At 39.5% G+C, this 26,128-nt stretch overlaps 1 protein-coding gene and 1 long non-coding RNA gene across 6 annotated transcripts in view; one reads left to right on the top strand and one right to left on the bottom strand.

Annotated features, from left to right (window-relative positions):
- The window catches only part of pard3aa (par-3 family cell polarity regulator alpha, a), a 554,989-nt gene that overhangs the window by 519,395 nt on the left and 9,466 nt on the right, over nt 1-26,128 (top strand). For all 4 annotated transcript variants that reach the window (XM_015602814.3, XM_015602813.3, XM_007238652.3 and 1 more), the window contains 2 exons: nt 9,266-9,392; nt 23,006-23,127. In XM_015602814.3, coding sequence (XP_015458300.3) covers nt 9,266-9,392; nt 23,006-23,127 — 249 coding nt within the window. The remainder of the gene's footprint in view (nt 1-9,265; nt 9,393-23,005; nt 23,128-26,128) is intronic.
- Nucleotides 24,456-26,128, bottom strand: part of LOC125802410 (uncharacterized) — a 39,259-nt gene continuing 37,586 nt past the window's right edge. For both annotated transcript variants that reach the window (XR_007439537.1, XR_007439536.1), the window contains exon 4: nt 24,456-26,070. This is a non-coding gene — a long non-coding RNA (uncharacterized LOC125802410). The remainder of the gene's footprint in view (nt 26,071-26,128) is intronic.

The following is a 26,128-nucleotide window of genomic DNA, read 5'->3' as shown; positions in this document are numbered from 1 at the left end:
CACTCACGGGAACATCGTGAGTGAAAAAAGAAAAAAAGAGATGGAGGGAGAGAGAGGAGGAGATGAAGAGAGGAACACACTGAGCAAGAGAAAGAGAGAAACAGGGAGCAAAAGAAAAGGGGGCAGAGGGAGTGAAAATAGGGGACAGAGAGATAGAGAAAGGCATGTAAAGATTAAGAGAGAAGGAAAGAGGGATATAGAAAGAGAGAGGGGGAAGCATAAGAAGAAGAAGAGGAATAGAGTGAAAGAAAGGGGCATGGAAGGAATAAAAGAGCATAACAGAATAAAGAATAAAAGGAGTGAAAGAAGGGTGAGAGAGAGACATGGACATATGGAGAGAGAGGGGGACAAATAGGGCAAGAAAACGAAAGGGACAAAGAGAGAAGGAGAGAAGAAAGAAGGACAAATGGAGAGAGAAACTGGGGGGAGCAGAAAAGAGAGAAAGATGGAGTGAATGAGAGAGAATTAATGGACGAGTGTGAGTGTGGTCAAACACACTGTGTCAAGTCTGATTGAGCCCTAACTTGAGCAATTGGTCGATGCTCGCTGATTCTCCGCTGAGATGTGAGAAGAAAAGAGGAAACTTTATCTTTGACTGGCTTTATCTGGGGCTGTGAAAATGACCAGCAGTAATACCGATTTAATCTATCGGCTCCGTCTCTCTCCGCGGATCCGACTCCTCCAGCCGGCCCACAGATATGACAGCCTTTGATGGAAAATGAAAGTCTGCAGGGGTATAGCGCATTAATATGACTTAAGCTTTTGAGTTGATGCAATATGGCTGAAGGCACAAGCAAGCAAGCCTTCTTCATGCCTTCCCTATGAAGATTTAGAGGACATGATGAGAAAGCGGAGCAGTGGGTAGAATTTCAATCAGATGCTGGATTAGATAAAAGACAGTGACAGCAGTGAGTTAGAGATATAAATGGGTTGAAGTAAAGCCACCAATGTTGAATTTTATTCGTGCACTTATTTCTGGAATATCTGAAGTCGCCGTAGTGGCCTCTGGAGAGGAATCTGAATTTTGGAAAAAAGGCTTAAAGTTTATATACAAAATTATTACCTGAGCTATGAAGACTTTCTCATTCCTAATCACAACATCCCACCTCTTCAACATTCTACCTACTTCTCTAATTGAGAGGAGTTTAATACTTTTACTCAGATACATTTTTACGTGCTGCATTGTTACTCGTCACCAGTACTTTTTAGGGGTGTGTGTGTGTGTCATTCAATGTTTTCTTTCTTTCTATGATTATTTTTTTGATTGTAAAATTTAATATTGAAGACATTAAAGCTCTACAGGAACGTAAACACACTAAACAAATCATAACATGTTTTATACTTTAGATTCTTCGCATTTAGCTTTAGGTCTTGAAGGAGTTTCTGGAGGTGCTGAACAATAGTTGGCTGATTTTCCTTTGCGCTGTGAAGTTCCAACTCACCCATCTCAGGCGAGTTTGTGCCTCTATTGTTTCCCCTGATGAGGAGGGTCTTCTCAGTAAGACGTTATCAGCGGCCTGCCACATCTGCTTTCCTACACTATGTGAGAGCAGGTGGGAGAGAAACTGCCGCTGCCCGAGTGTCGCGCTGGATTTCGCAGCGTTTAATCTGCCACAATAACATTCTGTCATTGGAGAAATTGCTTTCGGAGGCCCATAAAGTAAACAGGCAAGAGGGGTTATTCAGTAAGACGGGATTGAAAAAGAGAGGCAGAATGGAAGGAGAGTGGGGAAAAGAGACGAAGGGAGCTAGTGTAAGAAAAAGAGAAGCGGGAGAGAAGGAATGAATGGAGAAAAAGCGGAAGGGTGCGAGCAATTGTAAACTGACCTTTCAGTCAGTGAGCAGAAGACAGATATTGAAGGATTCTCATTGTGTTGGGAGAATGAACCTGTTGGCCTGTTAAACGCTGTGGCATATGGATATTTTATCACCCTCCGCTTTTAATTGCCTTACTGTCAGGCCTGTTGTAGTGCCTGATCCGCTTTTAAATGACAGGAGGTGGAAATAAAACCTGGGGAGGTTTCCTATCCGGAAAAGCCTTGCCTGTCTTTCAAAGTGTACAGCCTTTTGTCCTCATCCCAGCTTCAGTTTCCACGCTGCCTGACCTTTTATCCAATGCATAAACAAGAAGCAGAGGCAGAGCTGCTCCAGCCAGCCTTCATTTGTATTTGTCCTCCTGCCCTCCTGTCCGGGCTGGGGGGAGGGAGAACAAGCGCATTTGTTCTAATTGCTAGTGCTCTACCGATGCAAATTGCTGCCAGCCTTTGTGAGCTCTTGTTTAGCTGGACCGCTCTCTGACAGTGATGCACGCCCTGAGGTATTTATAACCCCTCGACACCTTTTGCATCGCGATCGAGAAGACTGATCATGTGTTGCGATGTGTCAAGCTATTCACAGCCGTCCAGGTGGAAAGATCCATCTTCTTTATCCATGAACCAGGTGTAGCACCCATAAGGGGCCTGGGTAGGCTTTGGCCCACCCACTTTGCTTCCTGCCTACCTTGTTTTGTACCTTAGCTCTACTGTAATCTTACATTGATCACATTAATGTTGGCATTTGTCTAAAAAGTATCAACATGACTGGGTTTATTGATGCGCATAATGCAGGGATGTCCAGTTCTGATGCTGTTAATCTTCCCACCTGCAGAGTTCAGCTCCAACTCTAATCTAACACACCTGATCCAGGTAATTAATTAGGACCTTCAGGGCCTTCTGAAAAACAGAACCAGGTGTGTTGGATCTAAGATTTCCTAGGGTGGTAGATTTCTTAAACAAGTGCCGGGCCTCCCAACCATGTGTTGAAATGAAACATTACACTTCATACAAACGCAAACACAAATCTTTTGACTTCAATAAATAGTTAAATATGAGAAAGTATTTGCGCAGCCTGAATTCACAAAAAGTAGGGCAGTTTCAAGAGTTCTCATATGTTTCTTGGTTCTCTGTTCTTAAAGTGACTACCTATCTCTCATCATCTTTCCAAATTAGCTGGACTAAACATGACATGTTTTGAGATCTGGCCCACCCTGTTCTGAAACTCCAGCATTGCTCCTGGTAATGTGGGCTGAGTGAGCTGTTTTTGGATGCTGTGGAGCTGCAGCATCTTCTTCTGCCTTCTGGCTTTGTTTTTTTTCTTTCAATCTGCCCAAGCTAATTTCTCAGTTCCACCAAAACTGTGGATTTTATGGCAAATCCACCTCGAAGAAGCACAGAGACTTTGAACTGAAGCCCATGATAGGGTGTGATGGGGGTAGGAATGAGCTCCCTCCAGTTGATCAGATAGCAGTCAGTCCTTTGAACTGGCTTTTGAATTTTTCCCTCTTTAATCCCTCACCCCACCATGAATATAAGCCCTTGATCCAATTCGGTTTCCATTTCCAACTCCTCAACATCAATTTTAAGTTTTAATTAGTTGATGATCTTGTCTGCGCCTTGTGCCCCGCTGTCCCATAAAGCCTACTTATGAAAGGGCACTCTCCATTTCAAACAAATGAATGTCAGCTGTTAAAGGTCCCAGCATGGCTGTTGACATTGACTGGTTTATAGTCCTCACCGCTGTCTCTCTTTCTGAGCTCAGGTGGCCGGCAGACTGCCTGACTCACTGCCTTATGGTCAGTTTGACCTTTGCAGGGTCAGAAAGAAGCATTTATGACTGCCTCTCTGTTTGTTTTGGAGTGGGTGGGTTGAGGGGAGGCAGGAGGATTAAGCTAATGGCACCTTGCTGACTCCTCCATGTCTATGTGCTAATGGATGTAGGGGGATCTATAAAGTGCAGGATGAGACAGGCCAACAGCATGATGGGATTGTGTCATATGAGCGTAGGCAAGGCTCTTCTGGGGAACTTTGAGCTCTAATCCAATCAAACAGCTCGTTCTTTGATGTTGCCGTGCCTGCTCTGGCGTCACTGTCGCTGGCTTCTGACAGCATCGGGACTCAAGCTGTAAAACCAGGTTGATGTGAACAAAGGCTGAGTCAGTTTTCAGATCATCCCTCTCTCCAGGGGGTTAGTCTTGGGGAGGTGGAATATTTCTCCATGTTTGATAAGAAGAGATTTTTTGGTTCAAGTGGTTGAAAAAAAGTGTTCATCCACCCAGTGGATGGAAATAACATCTGATGGTTTCAGTATTAATCTACAAATGAGTTTATAGAACTTATCTAAATAACATGCTTAATTTTCTGCATCCCAGATTTACAATATAGAAACAGTGCATAGCACAATAATGATTATTGGTGTTCAGGAAATATTAAGTTTAACCCTCCTATTACGTTCTGGGTCAAACTTACTCGTTTTAAAGTTTGAAGATCTAGGAAAATTGGTTAAAATTTTGTTTTCAGTATGAACCTTCTTCTGCTTGCTTTAATTAGTGTAAACAACATGTAATATGAAAATGGTTCACTTCACATATTTGCAACCACCCTACTAAAACAAACTAAAACAAATCTGCATTGTTATGTTTTTAATGCTATGTTAAACTTGTGTTTTATATGTTGGTCTTTTAAAAGTAATGTTTAACGTAATGTTAAAAAAAGTTTAACTTTTTTTTTTATGAATTCTAATTGAACCATTACCATTACCTAGAGTTAAGGAACCCCATTGCACTAAATATTGATAGAATAATAAGTAATGGAGTTAGTAATGAACACTGCTTGTTAGGATTTTTTTTGGTTTCAGACATCTTTTGGATAATTAAACATGCACTGGGTCAAAATGCCTCAGCAATATCATTGCTGTTCCTGAAAAATGAACATAACAGAAGGGTTAAGTAAGTTTAGTTATATCTCTAGTGGCCACTATGTACTATTCATTTATTTAAGGTGAAGTCTGTTTCCAGGTTCCAGGTTCTCTTGCAGTTTACCGTATTTAAGAGCTTACAGATATGGATGGAATAGCGCAGTGAAACACAACCACTGTCATATAGACACAACACGGAAAAGATAGTGGGCTAAGGTGCTGCAACTATGAACTGAGGATCCCTGTTCAGTTTCCAGATGCAGCCATTCAGCTGAGGGAGCACAATTGGTCTTTCTAGCTTAGAGGTGGGTAGATGGTGCTCTATGGGGTTAAAGGGGTAAAAATTGCGGGCAAAAAGAAAGAAAAACCTATTAAAAACGGGTTGCATTATGATGCCAAGGCTGCAGCCAAAGGAGCGTGGGTCCTAGGGGAAAAACTGTGGCATGAAACATTATGAAAATTATGAAATAAAAATCGCTCAAAATCTTCTATTTTTTTCCCTGGTTTTTAAAAGCAAGCTAGCCAAGCTAGCTCTGTTCTTTAAGCATGTATACAAGTGCTCTTTTTGTCACCTCATCTTTAACAAATAGCTAAGCCCTTTTACTCGTATATGCCTTTCCTCATCAGTGTTTAGTCCTACACACTGATTACTGTTTCCATGGCCATGCTTGTTGTTCGTTTTCTCTGGACCCTCCTCTCACTGCGAGCGTGGTCTACAGGCATGTTGGCACCCAATGATAATGTCTAATCACATGTTTTACAGGAGCTAATGGCCAAATTAACTCCCTCTTCACAGATGTGTGGTAATGACCAAGTGATTGGTTGTTTATTATTCACAGGATTTAGTTGCCACTGTTGAGCCGGTTTACAAATGGCTTCAGTTAAGGGATCGGATCAGTACTCAGATCTGTTTACAGGTTTGAAACGTCACTGCATCAAACAAAAACATTGTATTTCCAATATGGCACAGAGCATTTCTATTGGTGCAATCATCGTGAACTCTTACACATATTTCAAGGACAGATACCAGATTCATATTATGTAGAAAATGAAAAATGGGAGCCAACAGATTTTTTTTTTCTCTGCTACCTTGACTTGTGGTGATCTTGCTGTCAGCTGATAGAATGCTTTCTTATAGGAAAGAAGCCACTTTTTCCTTATTACTGTTTAAAATGCCAGTAAATGTCAGAGGATTTAAATGACGGCTGTCTTGTGTGCATGGACATGATAAGTTTGACACATGACATATTCACCATCCCGTCTTCAATTCAGACAAATTGGAAACGAGTGTTTTTTTTAATACTGTAGTATATAAGATAAGGCTGGGTTTTTGAGATCTATTGGACATATTTAAAGCTACTTGTTTGAACCTGCCATTAAATAACCACTTTTTATCCCATAATATAATATATGCAATAGAGATATAGAGATGTGTGAAGAGTGTGAAGAGCTTTAATTTGTAATAAAAAACATCTAGTGACTAGTTTGTAAGACCCTTAAAAGATTCTTCATACTTGCACATCTCTATTCAGGAAAAAAAATATATATGGAATATTCTGTGCCATTACTCATACTCAAGAGTATGTCAACCTAATTATACATATTAAAACTATTTCACTAATTCCTAAATGTGTAATTGGATGACCATGAACCAAAGCCACATAAAAAATCCTGTTTGATAAGGGAAATCACACAGGCATTCATGTAACAATGGACTGGGGCAGCAAGTTAGCTCAAAGGCCCGCACCATACAAGCCAATGATCCATTTAATTTATAGAGCCGCTATTTCTACTGCCTCACAGATGAACATGACGGCCTTTGAGCTTTTCCAGCACCACATATGCATATAGGAATGGGAGATTAAATGGAGTATGGATAATACAATTGATTTTAATGGCTGCATAGAACAACAGAACTGGGATGTTCCACCATGATGTCTCAGCCACTCTCATTCAGGTCCATTTGTTCGTTATGGGGAGTGATTTAGCTGCGTTTTAATGAAGGCTGATTGGCAGCGTGTCTGAGCGCCCATTATCATCAGCGGGCTGCTTCTCACTGCAATCTACAATTATGGGCACATTTAGGCAGGAAGGCTGGGAGGCTTAAATATGCTATCAGCAGTGACTGCCGCTCTGCCACCTGTACATGCCCATGAACCAGGACACGCTCTGTCTCTCCCTCTACATACTCATCTAGCTGTCATTCATCCCCACCCCTTCATCCCTGTTTTTACCCATTATATTCAATATTTCTGTGCACTTTTCTTTCTTTCTTTTTGTTTTTCTTCATCACTCTACATATTGTTTGTCATTTTTGTCATACTTTTTCTGTTTTTTGTTCTGCTTCTTTTTTTTTCTTCTTGTTTTACACATAATCTTTCTTTTATTCTCTATTTTCACCTTTTTTCTTCGATTGCTTTTTCATGCCATTTCTTTCACATTCTTATTTTTTCTTTATTTGTTTTAGATAGTCTTTTCATGTAATCTATAATTTTTTCCTCTTTATTGTTTCACAATCTTTCCATGTTTCTTTTTTTTCATTGTTTCTTAGAATAGACAGTTTCTTTTTTTCCTCTGAACACTTTTTACCATAAATGTCTGTCTTTTTTCTGTCCATGTTTTAATTCTTCTTTTTTGTTTGTTTCCTTCTTTCTTTTTCCCTCTTTCTTTTGTCCTTTTTTCAATTACTCTGCATTTTAACATCTCTTAATTGTTACCTGTTACTAAACAATTGGGATACACCCTAACTCTTAGTCACTCTCTCTCTTTCTCTCTCTCTCTCTGTGTATAAATCACGAGCATTATCTGACTGGATGTCATATCATAATGAGGGGATTGGCAGTGACGGCGTGTGTGCGTGCAGGTGCTGATAAAAAAGGCCGGTTGATTAACAGAGAGAAGTGCATTGATTCCTATTGACAGGCGCTCTTCTAGCACTTAATGAAAGCAATGCAAATGAGCCGCTCATTCTGTGGCACTATGCTGAAGCGGTGAAGCTGGGGAGATGGCCATCCGACCGCTCAAGGCAGTCTTAAGGGCCACATGTATCATTGGCCATGGTGCACTGGGGACTCCTTTAGCAAGACATTCAGACCACTTCATGGCCCCGGGGAGTCGGGGAATGCAGGCCGTGCATGCAGAAAGAGATGAACTGTGTCCGAACATTGTAGATAAACGTAATGGACAGAGATTTGGGGAATGCTGCCACGGATGAAGCTTGTGTTATTGATTTAGGCGTTAAAGATATGATTATCATAAATTCAGAGCCATATTTGTAATTTGTTAATGTTAGTCTGGAGCCACTTTGTGTTTTTTTAAGTCTGTGTCCAAAGGATTAGACTGCAGTTCTTGTTTGGGATGTAACACTATTGACTTTAAATTATATTTATTAACACAGTTAATAATTAATTTGATTTATGTCTTTCTAGATGGGTCAGCCAGGAATGGGTGGGGCAACATGTTTGCAGAAGCAGTAGTTGTGGGTAGATTTGGCCTTTTGAGAATGGGGATAACATATAATGATAAGGTTTTAAAATTCGTAAAGACAAAGCCTCAAATTGCATAAAATATACTGTGTGGAAGCATGAACCATTGATGTAATGTAATTTTATATATATTTATTTGGGATGGTCAATACCTGGTCCACCCACTTACAACAGCTGGTTACACCCCTTCAGCAGCATTGTAAATCTTTACTTTATAGAAGCTGCCAGAGGGACTGTCAGTAGATGGATATTTGCTTTTGTCAGAAATCTATAAACATTTTCATGTGGCAATGTTTTTTTTTATATTTTACACTTTCTCTTAACTGAACAAGGATGTTATATTTGCATTGTGTTTTGTATAAAATCTGCAAGAAAGGTTGATTGTCTGCTTAATATTCATAAAACAACTTAAGTTTTTATGTAAGAACTAAAAATCGCTCTTGAATTTTAAATTTTAAATTAAATTTTAACAATATTGAGGTCACTTTTTTTTTCTTTTTTTTAATTAGCACTGTTTGCAGATCTTATGTGGACAGGTTCTGAAATGACATATATAGAAATCTATAGAAAATAGATACATTATCTCCGGTAAAATTCAAGTTAAATGGCTGGGGGCTTAAAGTCATTTTGTGTAAAAAAAAAAAAATATATATATAATAAAAAAAATAACAATTTTTAATTTTGTCTAAAACATTCAAAACTGATTAAATAAATATATATTTTTTGAAGTTTAGAATGACTCATCTTAGCAGTAAACTGTGTATATTTTCCTTTAGCTAATATGTTTGTGAAAAATGAATAAGCATGTAATATTCAGGTGGTCAGTGAGTCTGCCTACTATTGGCCTAATACACCAGAGGCGAAGCGTTAAGTAGATAAGCTGCTTTATTGTCTCTGCAATCTACTCTCCTGTATTGATTACCCTGCCTGCCTGTTGTTCCTTTCGGGCTGAAATCCGAGCAGCCGTTGACATTAGCATGCACACAAACAAGAATGTATGACCATCTTTTCTTCCCCCTCCCCTTCTTTTACCCTCTTCTCTCCCATAGCAACAGACTGGCGCCTAGCAACCATGACCGGATACAGCGGCTGAGGCAGGAGTTCCAGCAGGCCAGGCAGGAGGAGGAGCCTGAAGACCGTCGCCGTGCCTACAGCTTCCAGCAGCAGCAGCCATGGGTGAGTGTGCAATATGCTTCCAGCCAATTGCCTGGCTCACTGATCCATTCACACTGTGCCAGCCTAGCCTTTCCTAACCCCAATCGTGCCCGCTGCTGCTCCCCCTGATCCCTGCCACCAAGCTAGGAAACGTCTGGCATCCCCACTGGGACATATAGACTGAATCTGACTTTGGTCCAAGAGAGGTGAACAGGAGTTTAATTAGGACCTGGGTTTTGGTGTAAATCTGAAAATTCACCTGTTGAATTATTTTCGCAAGAAAATCCAAACCAGAACCAAACCCCCAAACAACCAATCCAACCAATGTCTTCAGATTGAATGAACTGGCCTGTAAACCTCATAAATCATTGGTCTAGCTAAACGTAACATGCTGGTTTTGAGAACCTTGGTGGACAGTAACGTGAGATACTCTCGATTCCTGAGTTAAAAATGATGCTGGGTCAATTTGTAAACGCATGTGTACTCACTTCAGATTCAGTTCAACAGGCAAAATGTGATGTGTGACATTTGGATTTTACAGGAGCTGCTAGCCTACTACTTACTACCAATACAATTACTCTCTCTCTCTAGCACTTTTGAGTAAGCAGAACCTCTTCAATTGATTCCATTGAGACAGTAGCACAGCCAAAATGAACTGATTTGAAGGCCATAGCAGAGTAAGTGGAAATAGTAGGTGGAAGTATTTAAGAAGGTGAGTTAATGATGACTTATTAGGTCCTATGTACTTTTACTTTCAGCCATCTAGAGTTATTAAATGAGAGCATTAATTACTTTTTTTCTGAGCTTTAAAAGGAAGGAAATTGTTTGACATTTTTGGGGTCAGGGCCAAAAGGTTCTGTTTTACATTTTTAATTTTTAATTAACTTTTTAATTAATAAGCTATAAAAGGTATTTATTTCAAATGGCCTAAAATAATGATATATTTTTCCATTTATTTAGTTGCCAGAGCAGCTCAAATGTGTACTTCTAAAAATAACATCCAAACTGAGAAGCAGACTGTTGCTATTAGATTTTGTGTGAATATTTCAAGCTGTGTGATTCAGTAGCTGTGGAGAAAACTGGACTGTTTCTTTAGGCTAATGCTGAAGCGGGACAAGCACCCACATTTATCCTTCTCTGCACTTTTCTTGGACATTCTGAGTGCAGATGGATTACACAGCTGTAGCTTGACTTGTTAATTGATTCCTGAGTTTGCTTAGTGCAGTCAGTTAACTCTGCGGGTGAGCGCTGGATGTACATGTTGCATTTAAATCCCAGGAGGCTCTGAGGTCTTTGCGAACCTGTTCGTTATAACAGAGAAAAACCTAGTGCTAACAGTAGCCGTGAGAAATCATACCAATGCACGACCCGAGACTCGTCTCCTTCTTTACAAATGTTGCCGAGTTTATTTACACTCCTCCAGCCCCATCTACTCATCAGCCCCACACTCCAGTGTGTATATTTTAACACTGTGCCCTTGTTCTTTCCTGCTTCATTTGTATTCATAGGTTAGAGGTTGGACGTTATTTTAACGTTATCTGTGAGATAAAACAATATACAGCAGTTAAAGGGGGGCTGGGAACTGACTCACCGGGGGTCAGAGGTCACATAGCTGTGTATCTTAGTGCTGTAATGGCTCGAATCAGACATGGCGTTCCGTCCTGCGGCTTCCTGTTCTCAAGGCACATGGGGGATTTTAAAAGATGACAGCCTAATTACCTTGAGGAATAGAACCATTTCCTTAATTGGGGGTCAGTTCACTGACCCTCCTCACTTGGACACATATTTGGCCTTCATTTTTTCTCTCCAGACGTGAATTCCTGAATAGTTCAACAGGGATGGTCGCTTTCAGAGGTGCCTCCTCTGTGTTTGCCTTCTCTGTGAGGGCGGGAGAAAAAACACAGCCAGAAAAACTGCACTTAATTGTTTCCTTTTCAGGGAATTCTTTAACAAAAAATGACAGACATATTAGTTTAAACTGGAATGTGTAGACCAGCTCAAAATTCAATTCTTTCATCACAACACTAACATATAATTGAGGCAGGAGAAAAAAATATCTATTTTTGGAAGAAATTTCCTCGCACCTTGCCCCCTTTCATTGGTGCTTTTGGCAAGATATGCCTGCATATTATTCATTTGCTCATTTTACTGTCAGCACAGCATTATTAGTGTTAAGCTAACCAATGCAAATTACTATGCTATTAACAGAACATGCTTCTTTAAACAAACTATAGATGATTCCTTTGAACAGCTCTTATGTTTAAAGTAGATCCTTTAAAAAAAACATGTTATTTTTTAAGTAGTATTTTTTTTTTTTAGTTAAGCCTCTTTTTTTGTTTAATATAGATATCCTGTATAATGGAGATTTGTTATGTATTTGATATTATTTTATTAAAACATATGCAAAGATATATTATTTTTCCTTTACTTCCCTTTTTTAAATGGTCTGTTTTTTTTAAAGCTTATTTTTTATTTGTGGACTGTATGGAGTAGAGAGCAAATGGTGCATTTAAACTTTAACAGTGTTTACGTTCCACTTAAAACTCTTAGTTCAAAAAGAGAAAAATACAAAAAAAAAACAGTGAAGTCTGACTTCAGCTGAACTCATTAGGAGGATCTTTCACACTTTAGAAGTTGGCAGAAAAAAAGCTTTTCTGTCTGTTTACTGAGTCTCTTTGCTTGCTGTGTGTATGGACGGCATCAAAGATTACTCATATTGCTAATGGTGAAACATAGCTAGGGGATGATACACAACTGAGCTTTTTTTGTTTTTGTTTTGCTTTTTATACAAAAAGTACAGAAAAGAAGAATGATCTGTAAAGACCTGTGGCAGACTATTTCATATAGTCACGCAGGTAGAGCTGTGCAGTACATCTGCTTATTATGTATTATATATAAAATACATCACAGTGCACAATATTCAGACTGTTTATTATTTGTGTTATGAATATTGATCGCCCATACTAGGGGTGAAAGCTGCAGGTACAGAAGTTATTCGTTGCTGGTGTCACATAGGAGGTTATATGATTGGTTAATTTTGTTGTATTTGTTACAATTGTTTGTTGAATGCTCATGCTAAAAAGCTTTCCCACATAAGAATGGCTCCTTGTTTCCAGGTGTTCCATGTGTTCACTGTTTAATGCTTGTGTGTTTGAATTAAAGTAACATTACAAAAATACAAGAAACTAATGAACCAAGGACCATTTAGCAAAGGTGTGCACAGAAAAGTGACGTTTAAGATTGCACGATCAATCTCCAGTTCAAATAGAACTGTTTGTGTGAAAATGAGCTTTTTCCTAAAAGAAGCCCAGAATTTGTTGTAGGTGTGGACTTTTGTATCAGTAAGAAAATGCCCTTGCACAGGTTGTCAAAAAATGTCACTTCAATATTGAACTCTTTCAGACGAATACTTAGTAAAACCGTTTTTCACTGCAATACCATCCTCATGTCTGTTACACAATATTGTTCTGGTTGGTTTTCCAGGCTTTAGTTTTTATTTTTAAAAAGACTGAAGCAGATTGTTTAGCCGCCTCTGACTTTACCATGGTCTGTTCTGAGAGAGAAAGTAAACAGGATAATTCTTAGTATCCAGAGTTAGTGGTTAGATGCAGCGGATTAGGTTTAGCGATGCAAAGTGAGAACCCGAATGAAGCTGCTGCAGACGAGAATGCTGGTCTTTGGATTGGGACTACAGGAGCACAGAAACATAAATATCCAATCCAGTGCCGGAACAGATTTGCTTAGAATCCAGAATCTGGATCTGAACTGAGTATGTTTTGCTGTATGAGAATTCCCCTTTGCATTTTTAGCTTTAAAACATCAGTGCTGCCTTTTTTTTTTATTCCTCTTTTTGTTGTTGCCTTTTTCCAAATGGGGCATATTTGTAATATATTTACATAGATAAAAATGTCTACAGTGTTGCATGTTATTATTCAGTATACAGTATGTTTATTTAATTCAATATATTGACATATGTGCATATATTTGCATTTATTCACATATCTAAAACGGCACATTTAAATATATTTAAATATCACATATGGTTACACATTAGTTATTCTGTGTTGATACACTGTGTTGATACACTGGACAGCTGCATGCATCATATGGGAATCTTTTTTTTTTTTTTTTTCCGAACATACCCTGCTGAAAAAAGGCAGCCTGGCCAGATTGAGCCGGTCAAGCTGGTTAAGGTGGTTGACCAGCTTAGTTCTTGACTATTAATTGGGTGAGCAACAACCAGTGCATAGAACCAAGTAGCTGATTGGATTTTAAACCATTTTGTCATATTTTATTCATGCATTGCTTACTAATCCTTTGATCTTTGGTTACTTATTGATTAGTTGATTAGGTTTAGATTTTTTTCCTGAATCTGTTACTATTTAAAACACTGGTAAAATCACAATATCACTGTATCCCTGTTCTGGATGTAGCATTACTGATCTTTTACTGATCAGTTGTTCCATAGCCTCATAAATGTACTTCATATATGACATTAATGTCTTCAAATATCATGGTTGCCAACCAGTATCTGGAAGTACGGCTGAGTAATTAATTGTAAGCTATCCCCTGTGAATGGTCTGTGGTATTAATGGCTGGATGTCTCTTTTGGAACAGCTCTGGTTCGGTTTCAGATGACAGGATGTGTTTCCTGAGACCGTAGCAGTGATAGGAGTGAGGCCTTCCCTCAGTCTACCTTTCGGAGGTCAAGCAGAAATGCTTTCTGACTGTAATGTGCACCGTTTCTGTGCTGACAGTTACATAACTGGCTGGTGAATTACAGGAGCACTGAACCGTTGGGATTGGTCTGTTGGGATATGAGCAAAATTATATAGAATATCAGAAATGAGGCTGTTGCGGCCGGTGGTATGTGAATAGCTTTGTGGCTGCAGGCTAGTGAAATACTGATGTACTGCCGTAAACAGTTATTACAGCCCCTGAATGCTCACTTCAGATGATCTTTAAGAAGATTGTTTGTTTGGGTTTGTGGGTTTCAGTATTAGATTGTGTGTGCGCTGTCTTGTTTCACACACTATAGACTCTACGGTTTTTATGATTATTCACAGTGAAAGTAGTAAATATTTGTAAATATAACTTACTTAGAGGTCTGAACTCCTTCAAATAAGACCACTGATTCAGACAATTGGATTTATTGTTTTAAGTATGCATGATTAAGAATAATTTTAAGTTTAAAATGGTGTGTAGCTCTGTAGTAAAAAAAAAAAAAAAAGAAACAGCATTATGAGCAGCCAAAGTGAGAAATAGAGAGAGAGAGAGAGAGAGAGAGAGAGAAAGAGAGAGAGAGAGAGAGAGAGAGAGAGAGAGAGAGAGAGATGGACAGAGGGGGAAACGGAAAGAGAGGGGTGAGGCAGGCCAGACTATAAAGCCTCATTTGATCGTGCTGTCAAAAGCTTGACAGGATGGTGTCATAAAACTGTCATAACAAGGTAACGAGAGCCTCTGGGGATATTCATAACTCAGTTTGAAAGGAAATGTCCAGCACAACAATGAAAAGATTCAATGCTGTTTTGTAGGACCTCGGTTGCAGTGTGTACCCATTTCTGAATGCAGAGTGATCTGCTATAATGGTAGACTATAGTAGGTGCCATATTGGGGCAAAACTGTCCTTGAAATTGGCCATTTACTGGACATGGCACGATAGATTGGATGTGCAGCTCTTTGAAAAAACATTTTTTTGCAGCAGAGTAGAATTTCCAAAGACTCTATAATCTATCCTGCTGTTGGTACTGGATTCAACTAAATTCAGCGCACATGTGGAGTTTTCCTCCCAGTTCAGTCCCATCTATATCATTTAAATATATTCAGAGTACACACTGTGTACTTTTAATAAGTAAATAGATTATAAAGTATTACCTAAGAATAACCGTGAGGTGTCATCTTGTGAGTGAGGGTGAACACTGGCCAGTAGTTTTGTGACAAGCGACTCTGACAGAAATCATATCTATATTCAGTGCAGGAGGCCCACACACATACAGCTCCTAACAATTAAGGGACCATTAATTCTATTAATTTTGCTATGTATAGGTATATGTTTAAGTAAAATGAACATTGTTGTTTTATTCTAGGAACTACTGACAACATGTCTCCCAATTTACAAATAAAAATTGTCATTTAGAGCATTTATTTGCAGAAAATAAGAAAAACAATGTAGTGCTTTCAGTCCTCACATCATGCTAAGAAACCACATTCATATTCATTTAGAAACTATAATAATGTTTTAATGCAGGAAGAGATTCTAAATCAATATTTGGTAGAATAACCCTAATTTTTAATTATAGCTTTTATGCATCTTTTGTTATGCTCTCCACCAGTCTTTACACTGCTTTTGGGTGAACTTATGCCTCTCCTGCACAAAAATGTTAGCAGTTCAGCTTTATTTGATGGCTTGTGATCATCCATATTCCTCTTGATTATATTCAATGGGGTCAGGTTTGCAAAAGTCATGGGACAGGAACTAGTATTGATCCATTCAACTTTATCAGTTCTTCTTTGAGTACATGTTGTGTTTATTTGGCACTGGTAGTGAAGCAGGTGTAGTGTATGTCTTAGTACACAGTTATGTCTTAGTACACAGTTTTATTCGTATATGTATACATTGTATGAGATGTATTTGCTTAGGCATCAAGAGAAGGAGGAAAAGGAAAAAAAAATCAATCAATCAATAGATTTTTCACAAATTCTTTCCTCTTTAGCCAGTTATTCACAGTGAATGAAGTTGTGTTGTATAACTTTTCTGTCAAACATCCAAAATTCTAAGGATCCAAAGAGTTTTGTGGTCAGACTTTTTTCAAATATATAACAGGCTCAGTGCTTTGTTTTGGAACTGACTGTATTTTAGTGAGGTACATTGTTAAGATTTTAATTTGTGTAATTTATTAATTTGTGAAACAATGAGGATACTGATTAAATCCAACAACAGAGCACTGACTGAGTACTGTTTTGACACTGTAGCGATGACCATAGAGAATCTGACACCTCTAATGATGGCATAAAAGTTCTTCAGATTCTCTTGACTAGCTGAGAGTTTGCTGTTAAAACTTTGGCTCAATTGTGCTGCAGAAATCAAAAGTCTCTCCAGTAATGATTTATTGCAGTCGTGATATAAAGCAGACTCCAAAAACTTCAAAGCCAGAGCAACTTTAATCACACTCATTCCAAAGAACTTCTCCGGCGTCTCAGACACGAGGCTCTAGAAAGCAATGGCATGGACAGACCTGGGTAAGAGTATAGATCTGTTATCCAAGGCTTTTACCTCCAAACCCTAAAGATGCAGTAATAGACTTCTTTAGCTGAACAGATCAATAGCTGTATATCATAGCTTGAGGATAATCGCCATGCTGCCAATGCCTCAGACTGTTCCAGAGGACAGACTATTAGATGTGTCTTGTTTTTCTCTGTCTTTTTCTCAATCACGGCTGGTGGTTTACACTCTTAACAGTAAAGGCTCCTAAATGGTTCTTGGCTTGGTAGTACAGTTCTTGGAATAGACTATAATTGGTGTAAAGCATTTACATTATGTTGAAGTTCTATAAACTAAATGTCAGAGGGTTTCGAGCGATCTTAACACTTGTGAAAATATCTCATTAAAGAAAATGGCTCTTTATATAACTAACCATTTAAAGGTGTCCTTGACTATTTCTACTGGCATATTTAAATAATAAGACTTTAGTACATGGAACTGACATGCCATGAACCTCAAGCACTGCTGTCTCTGTCTGTGTTCACTTTAAAAAGAAAGCCTTGCCTGTGAAAAGCAAAGCTGGAAAAACAGTTTCAAATCCCTAAAACTGTATCATGAGTCTTGCTTTTGTATAGTTACATACACAACCATGCCTTTAGGGATATTTTTTTATACAGAAGCGAGAAAAGAGAGCCCAAGGATGCAGCTAAAGCTAGAACTATATCAATAGGACAGGAGAATATGGCAGATTAGGTGCTAGACAAAAGAATGCTAGGATAAAAGCTAATCAGACATCTGTTTACAGTCTCTAGTTAGCTACCTGGTTATGCACCAAAATTATCTGTCATTGTTATAGTGCTAGGCAAAGCTAGATTACTCTACATAACATTCTATAATCAGTTGTCCTCAACCAGCCCATAAAAGTAGAGCTTATTATCTTTAATCTTCAAATCTGGACATGCAATCTTTTGTACATTCCTAGATTCTGTGATCCTTGGTAGGTGTAACATTACATGGCCAAACAATTACATCAGCTGCATCTTTTATTTTGATAAAAATGACTGGAAACTAGAATCACGGTCCAGATGTGATGAACTTGGTTCCATGGCATCACTCCAGAGTACTCCCTTTTTTGACACCTTTATGTTTGAGAGTACATATCTTTACAGATGGGCAGGTGGTTCCAGATGTTTGCCATAAAGCACAAGTTCTTTCCAAATGTCTGCTGCCTCATTTCACCCAATAAAGAATAAATCTTTTGGGGATGGGAGGAAGTGTGCGCTACCCTTCCTAACCCCCCCTAAAGAGGTTTGTGCATGTTCAGCATTGCCTGTACGCTTTCCTTACACAGATACCGTACATATGTGTGTTGTTTTTGGTAGCAGTCCCTTTCATCTCAGTATTTTATGCTGAAATGTGTTATCATGTGTGAATCATTAAAAAAAAAATAGATATATAAGATATAAAATTGAATTACTCCATCTTCATATGCAAAATGAATCTTCTGGGTCTATGTGGGTCTTTATATCATGTCCATGTCATGGAAAACACTAACAAGTGCACATGTCTAAGCTAAGCTTCAAAAACAGGCTGTTTTTTGTATGCTCTGTTTTTAGTGATGTCACATTACCATAACATAACATAACATATTTTCATTTAGCAACAAATTCAGCCTGCAGCAGTTTGGCTTCAGCCATTCAAACTAGAGTTCCTGTAAAAAGAAGTGTTTTAGTCTGGGCTGTTTTTGCAAGAAAGTGCAAAAGAGCGCAAAAGAGACATTAATTACGTGTCAAATTCATAAAAACCAGCTGTTTAATACTAACAGCCAAGAGATGTATAAAATGTCAGTGTAAAATTAATTATGAGGGTTTTAATGCACTTCAACCCTCAGAACGGACAGTTTATAGGCGTGGCTCCTTTAAATCTTCATGACCAACACCAACCAAAGGTTATCTGCTTAACTGTAAATCAGTTCAGCTTAACACACAGCAGAATTGTAGAACTATAGCAAGCAGCGTTGAGTCAGGCAGGAATATTGAACAGGATAATAAAGAAAGAATCAGAAGATAAAGCCTCCACGAGTCAAGATAGCTATTATCCCCTCCATGGAACACACAGCTTGCGACTGGACCATATTCTATACATTTCTGCACATGCAGCAGATAAGATTATCTTCAGAGAAAAGGGAGCTGTGTATCTCTCCTCAAGCACTTATCCAGCAGCATGTAATGCATAGCAGAATGTTCGACCCCTGCACCTCTCCACTTCGTGGTATGTTCATCAAGTAGCCTCAGAGATGCTGCGAGCTTCAAGGACAAGATGCTCTTAATGGCAGAAGTGTGATAGCATGTATTTTTTCCTGAGTGCTAAAGGTGTGAGGGCTTTTAGCGTGCTGAGAAGAAGCTCGTGAGAATTCCTGTGAATCAGGCATGTGCGTTGAGGACACTCTAAAGGCCTCAGCATATTATTTTTATGAAACTAAGTTCACAAGTGCTGTTTGAAGCCGAAAACACCTTTGTAAACTTACAAGGTTACAAACTTTCTGTGGTTTGTGATGTCTGTAGCATTCAATCCACAACAATTATAGGGTTTTTCCACTTTGGAGGACAAAATCGGTAATGTTATCAAACATTTTCTATCATCTATTTTATCTCTATACATGCTCTGTGAGATGCTAGTCACAGTCTTATGACGTTTTTTTTTTTTTTTTTTAATTACTGACCAATTGCAGGCTTTGTTGTGTTGTGTCTTCGCCCATGGAGTTTGTCCAGCACCAGAGATTCAGTGTTTAGAGCACCATGGTTTTGATGACAGGGCTGTTGGTTTGATACTCCAGTTTGGTAAGCTGCCACTGCCACTTTGAGCCCTTAACCCTCACTGGTACCTGGGTGCTGCAGTGACAGCTGCCCATCTCTCCAGGCACGGGTCCTGGTCTTCACCATCACTGTATGTGTATAAGTGTGTATGTGTTTAATGAATAGGTGAAATAAAGGCCACATTTTATCTGTCTTGACATGGAGGCCAAAGCCAAAGCCCTCATACAAACGTCTGCAACTGTGCAGTAGTTTGTTTTCTCTACAGTTAGGTCTCAGGTAAACGTCAGGTGAAAGTTTCCTTCTCAAGAACTATGCTAAAGCTCTAAGGGTGTAACCTTAGCTCTGTCTTTCTGTCTCTATGGCCCAATCCGATGCCATAAAATAGCCATCATGTTGCTGATATGGCACAAAACCCAAACAAACTATGGCCCAATCCCATTTCTTATTTGCACCCCTACCCCTTGGAACAGAGTGGGTGAAATCCTCCCCCTAAAAATTGGGACAACCCTTCAAGCACCCGATACAGATATGTAGCAGTGTAGCGCTAAAGTGCAGCAACCTAGCTGCTGGTTAACTGGTTAATTTTAGGGCATTGTATATATGTTTTAAAAGGGGGCAGCTGGTGCAGCAATTAATTATTATTATTGTTCATTCCTAATTCCTAGGGATCGTGTTGGAGGAGTGATGGATGGAGTAAAAAGCTGAAATTAGCTTTTTAATTTATTTTATTTATTCGTTCCACCTTAAATGCTGCAGCCTCTGCCACGAGTTGCACCATTTAAGGTGGAATGAGAAAGCTAGGAAGCTCCTGAGATGAACTACTAGCGATACATTATGTATGTTTTAAAGAAAATGGTCATAAAACATTAAAACTACGCATTCAACTATGGCAATATAGTGGTTATCATAAGGAAAATGCTCCAATTTGTGTTTTTTTTTTTTTTTTTTTTTTTTTGATTGTGCTGCAATCTTGCCGGTCATTCTCATAGCCCCTTATTTGGACTGTGCCTTTAAAAAAGGATGAAATGGGATTGGGCCAATATCGGTATCTGTTTCTGATACATCTGTATTCAGTGTTGTTATTGGTTCTGGCAGACTGAAGGCAGAATACTTCTTAGCTGTAGATGTAAGAGTGCCTTTTCGAGGCCCAGAACATGAAGCCTGGTGGACATTAGAGCAAATGAAGTGGTCTCGCACTTAATAAATTGGTGGAATGGGGCCTTGAGGAAGCCTGTTGACCATTTAGGCCTTACATAGCCTTTCCTTCTTTCACTTAATCTCATCCTCTGTCCGTCTTCTCTCCTTCTAACTCTCTCTTTCTGACACTTTCTTGCACTTGCTTTTTCTTACTCTCTCACTGTTTTGCAGCTGTTCTCTCGTGAAGTGATCCCTCAAGGGACTGTGTTTTGAAGTTGTGAGGTGTTATCTTGTGAGGTTGAACACTAGCCAGTTTGCTCATGGCAAGGTGAAGGGAATTATCGGATTTGGAGCGAGGCCTGATAGTGGGTGCCAGAGGGATGGGACGTTCAATTTTTAAAGTTATGAGGACTTTTAACATTTCTCAAGCCACAGTGCGAATGGGGAATACATAAAAGACATTGTGACCAATAGTGGAAACAGTGGTTTGTAATGATAGTGACCAGTGGCATCTGGCAAAAATTGTGTGAACAGAAAAGCAACTCTAGCAGAAATCACATGACTCATGTCATGTCTGTGTATTTCTTTATCTCTCTCTCGCTTCCCTTTTTGAAAGTTTGTACTGGAATTGTACCAGCAGACATGTTTCTGCTGACCAGCAGACATGTTGCCTTCTTTTTGTCTGTTTTTACTATTTTATTTGCGCAGTTTTTATTCTTTTTCTACTTAAACTTTTGTAGTCAGGCACAATTGTGGAGAAATGAATTCCATATGTGAATGTGAGCCTGTGTGTGTGTGTGTGTGTGAAGTGAGACATGGAAGTAATCTCTGGAAGTGATTGTGTGTTTAGAGCAGTAGTCAGTGTTATGAGGAGTAGAGGGAGTTAGCTTATGCGCAGGCCCTGAGCCTCATCCACCCGGCAAGCTGACCCAGCTTTGATATAAAAGGCTGTGGGTCACCCCACATGGTAATCATAACTATTACGCACCATTTGGAAGTCTGCTGGCCCGCTAGCGCACCAACACCACCCCTCTCTTTTTCTCCTGTTCGTCCGAGCGTTCCGGCTTCGAGTCGCTGCAAACAATTTTTTACAATTACAGCTTTCTCTCAAAAGGGTGCTCATGTTTGAACAGATGGGACTAGTTGTGTTGTGGTGTTTGCTTTATCTCAATACATACCAAAGAATTTAGATGGAAAATAGTAGCTGGGTGGGTGTGGGGGGCTATGGGCTGGCAGGCCTGACCTCATTTTTCTTTGGCTTGATAAAAAAAAAAAATAGAAAGAAAGGAAAGAGCAGCATGTGCCATGTTTGAATGTGATTAGAGGGAAATGTCAAGTTTTTATAAAGCATTTTATTTCAGATGAAGAATGAATAATCAGATTCTGTCCCCAGCTAATACGGTTAGGTACTCTAACTGATCGCTCCCCAAAGCCATGTATCAGAAAACATTGAAGTGGCATTGCTTTGCTTGTTGACTGATGGCATACAGACACACATATGTTTTATACTCTGTCAGGGCATGTCCTGTGTGTGTGATATGCAGTCAGGTATGTAAGTATTTGGGTAGTAGTGCCATGTGAATCATGTTTGTAACAATTAGAACAGTTAGTTGGTCATGATAAAATGTAACTGTTTCTTTGCTGTTTTTGTTTCCTTGAAATGTAGGGGGTAGGGGAAAAAAAAAGCTACACAGGCGGAGAAAAATTAAGATAATTCACAATCTTGCACATTCTCCTTATTTCTATCCTCAGGCTACAGGATTGGGGGTTCTCTCTCTCCAAATCTCATTTAAAAATATAATTTCTATGACTAATTATTTCTTCCCCATTTATGAAAAAAAAAGCACACAGTGAAAAGTGCACGGTGAAATCATCTCCTCTTGCCCTGCTTTAGCTCTGTGTGATACTGGCTGCTGCGAGGTGGGTTGTATCTAGAGTGGTCTCTGTGCTCTCTTCATTAGACACACATGTAATTGCCTTGGTTTCCCTGTTTTTAATGGAACCGACTCCAGCGAGGGCTTTAATTCCTCTGTTTTTACAGCTGCTCGCTAAAGACAAAGACCTTTTTCAGAGGACATTAAAGACTTTTTCCCCACTCTGACATGTTCGTTTTTATACTTTCCTCCAAATGTGTGTACAGCATTAGCACTCAGGGTCGGCAAACCCAAGCCCAGCCGCTCTCACACCTAATTGTGTTGTCATGGAATAACAGTGTTGCTCATTAGAGTCGACGCATTGCATGGGAAGGTAATAGCCTTCACTCAGAAACGAGCGCTCCATCACTGTGAGTCTCACACGAGCATGGTAGAGGTCAGGGGTGAGGAATGTGTATGGGGTCAAGCTCTGTAGTGTGTTTGGGTTGAGTGTAGTGCGTTGTATTAATGGGCTTAAATAAAATCCTTATGCTGAAAGCTGGTGTTGATATTTGTTAGTGTGTCAGTGCATCATAAAGAACATTTGTATCTTGTGTGTTTCTACAGGCTAATGCTGGGGCCTACAGTCCAACAGGACGCCATTCTGTTTCCATAGAGATGCAGATGCAGCGACAGAGACAAGACGACTCCTTCACACAGTCACAAAGACAGTACAACTCCCTACCAAGGTAAGAGGAAAAAAACACATACACCATACAGTAAGGATTCTTCAACTGCTGACTTAAATTTTGTGGTCTAGGTCATTCAAAGGGTTTATATATATATATATATATATATATATATATATATATATATATACATATATATATATACATATATATATATATATATATATACATATATATATATATATATATATACATATATATATATATATATATATACATATATATATATATATATATATATACATATATATATATATATATATATACATATATATATATATATATACTTTACACAGGCCAAAAGTCATGTGACAAAAAATAGCATCATCTCCCACTGAAGCTAAAGGCCTTCTGTACTGAATGTTGATGTGATTTCTGCCCAAGTCGCTCGTCTGCTTGAAATGACATTTTAATTACGACACCATTGGTCACAATCATTACCACCCACTGTGCTGTCCACTGTGGGTGGGGATGTCTTCTATGATGCATTTCCTTTACACATGTGAACTTGTGGCTTAAGGAATGTTAAATGCCCGCACAACTTTAGAAATGTAATGTTCCATCCGTCTGGCGCACAATCAGACTTAGTTGTCTTGCCATGAGCATTCTGGCCAGTGTTCACGCTGCTCATACTATCCCATGATTTTTGACATGCCAGTGTACTTTTTCTTGTGTAGTTTTAGGATACTACTGGTGGCAAGACACTACCCAATACTTATCAGAAACCTTTTAAATACATCTAAATAATATGGACATTTCCTTTTTTTCCCCCCCATAAAATATTGCTGTGGCTATATAAATGGTAATGACACAGTAAGTAATATAAATGGTAATGGGGCAATGGTGGCTCAGAGGTAAGAGCAAAGGGTTATTAATGTCAGGGTTATGGGTTCTTTAAAAAACCTTTACCTGAAATAAAGGCTTTTCATACACTATTATAAACATGGTTCATTTTAGAATTGAATGCTATTCCTCTATAGCAGTTGTTCTCAAACTAAAACATATACATGTCATGTTTTACCATATGATTTTTCACCTGTGAAGCTTGCAAGCTTTTGCAATCTGTAAGTTCAGTATGGAAAGTTGTTTGGTTATTGTTTCTGGTTAATACAGTGCTCCTGCTGAGAAATTTCAGAAAGATGTAGATAGAAGAAATGAACAAGAGTGCCAAGCACCTACCTTATTTTGACTTACTATTAATTGTAATGCAGAACTTTTTGTGAACTGTTGGTGACTGGTTGTTATCTCGTGGTGTTTTACTGAAGGTGTAAAGTGTACACTTACATAGTTACAGGTGGTTCTAATGGGTTAAGCACAAACAAATGTAATGTTAGGAAAATTACAGGTTTATTGTTCAGAGTATATATAGTAAATTAAGAATCTACAATGCTCTCTTTGGGTGGTAAAATGACGCAGCAGGTTTGCTGCGAGTTCCTCAGGCTTGGGGTGCCTGGATGTGTGCGTCAATGGCTGAGAGGGTATTCCAGGACCTACTACAACACAGGACAGAAAAAAATGAATTGTTTTTAATATTTTGGGCTACAATGCAAATACACTGCAGGATCTAAAACGGCCATTTTACAGTTTCTCCCTAAATCACTCCATGTGAGCTCGGTGCTGTCCTTCATCTAGACATCATCTTTAGTCACGCTCAACTCCTCACACATGCCAGTAGATCTTCTGTGTCTGTCTGTCTGAATGGCTGCAGGTCCTCTACTCTGTAAAACTCAATAAAGTTCTTCTGAGGAACCTGCTTTCAGCGGGAAGTTTATTTTGGCAGCTGTGGTCCTCTGGGCCTCGCTCAGGTTTTTCGGGCGGTTTACTTGCTGTATCTCCATCTGTTTCTTCTTCTCTCATCCCTCCCTCACTTGCTGTTCCCTCCTTCCTATTTTGCGTATTTGTCGTAAATGTCAGTAATGCTCAGAGTGAGTGAAATGTCTCTGCTCCCCGAGGCTCTGTTTGATACCAGGCTTTTCTGTATCTGTTTAATCTTTTCCTAACCAATGCAAAGGAGCAGACCACTGCGTTTGGAGAAGAGGTAGGAGAGGAGGGTGCGGACGGAGCAAGGGGGAGTGAGTAAGATGTGATACGGGAGAAAGGTAGAAAAAGGAAAGAGTGAGGAGAGGGGGGAAGAAGGGGGGGCGAGAGAGGGGGTGAGTGAGAGGTAAGAGCGAAAGATTGGCGGTAGGAGAGGGGGGGTAGTGAGAGGAGGAGAGGGGTAGAGGAGAGTGAGTGGTAGTAGAGAAGATCAGATTGAAGAGAGGGGTGAGTGGTAGGAGAGAAAGATCGGAGTGAGAAGAGGGGTAGGAAAGGGGGGGGGTGTAAGCGAGGAGAGAGTGTGAGGGGTGTGAGAAGGGGGGATGTAAGCGAGGAGTAGGAGGGGTGAGTGAGTGGTAGGAGAGAAAGATCGGAGTGAGGAGAGTGAGAGGGGTAGGAGAGAGTGAGAGTGGTAGGAGAGGAGGGAGAGTGAAAGGAGAGAGGAAGATGTGAGAGGGGTAGGAAAAGTGAGTGGAGAGATGGGTAGGAGAGGAGAAATGGAGAGAGGAAGGAGTGAAAGAAAGAGTGAGGGAGAGGACGGGGGAGAGGGAGATATGAGGAGAAGTGAGACGTAGTAGAGGGGGGTGTGTGTGTGAAGAGGAGATTGAGGAAGAAGGAGAGAGATAGGGGGGAGAGAAAGAGAGGAGAGAAGCAGGATAGCTGAGAGAATGTCAGAGGGGAAAGAAGAAGGAGAGGGATAGTGGGAAAAGAGAGAAAGAGAGGAGAGAAGCAGGATAGCTGAGAGAATGTCAGAGGGGAAAGAAGAAGGAGAGGGATAGTGGGAAAAGAGAGAAAGGAGAGAGTCTGAGACCAATGTCCTCAAACCAGAGTAACTAATTCTCCTTTTCAGTGTTCAATTCACGTTAGGCTTCTTTTTGTTTTTGCTTCTGTTGCTCTTTACTTCACCTGTAATCATAACAGCTGGTTAGCATGTTCATTTGCAAAGCTAACACTTGCATGTTTT

Source organism: Astyanax mexicanus, chromosome 6, assembly GCF_023375975.1.
Source record: "Astyanax mexicanus isolate ESR-SI-001 chromosome 6, AstMex3_surface, whole genome shotgun sequence".
NCBI lineage: Eukaryota > Metazoa > Chordata > Actinopteri > Characiformes > Acestrorhamphidae > Astyanax > Astyanax mexicanus.
Note: the sequence above shows the minus strand (reverse complement) of the source record. Positions and strands in the feature narration are given on the sequence as shown.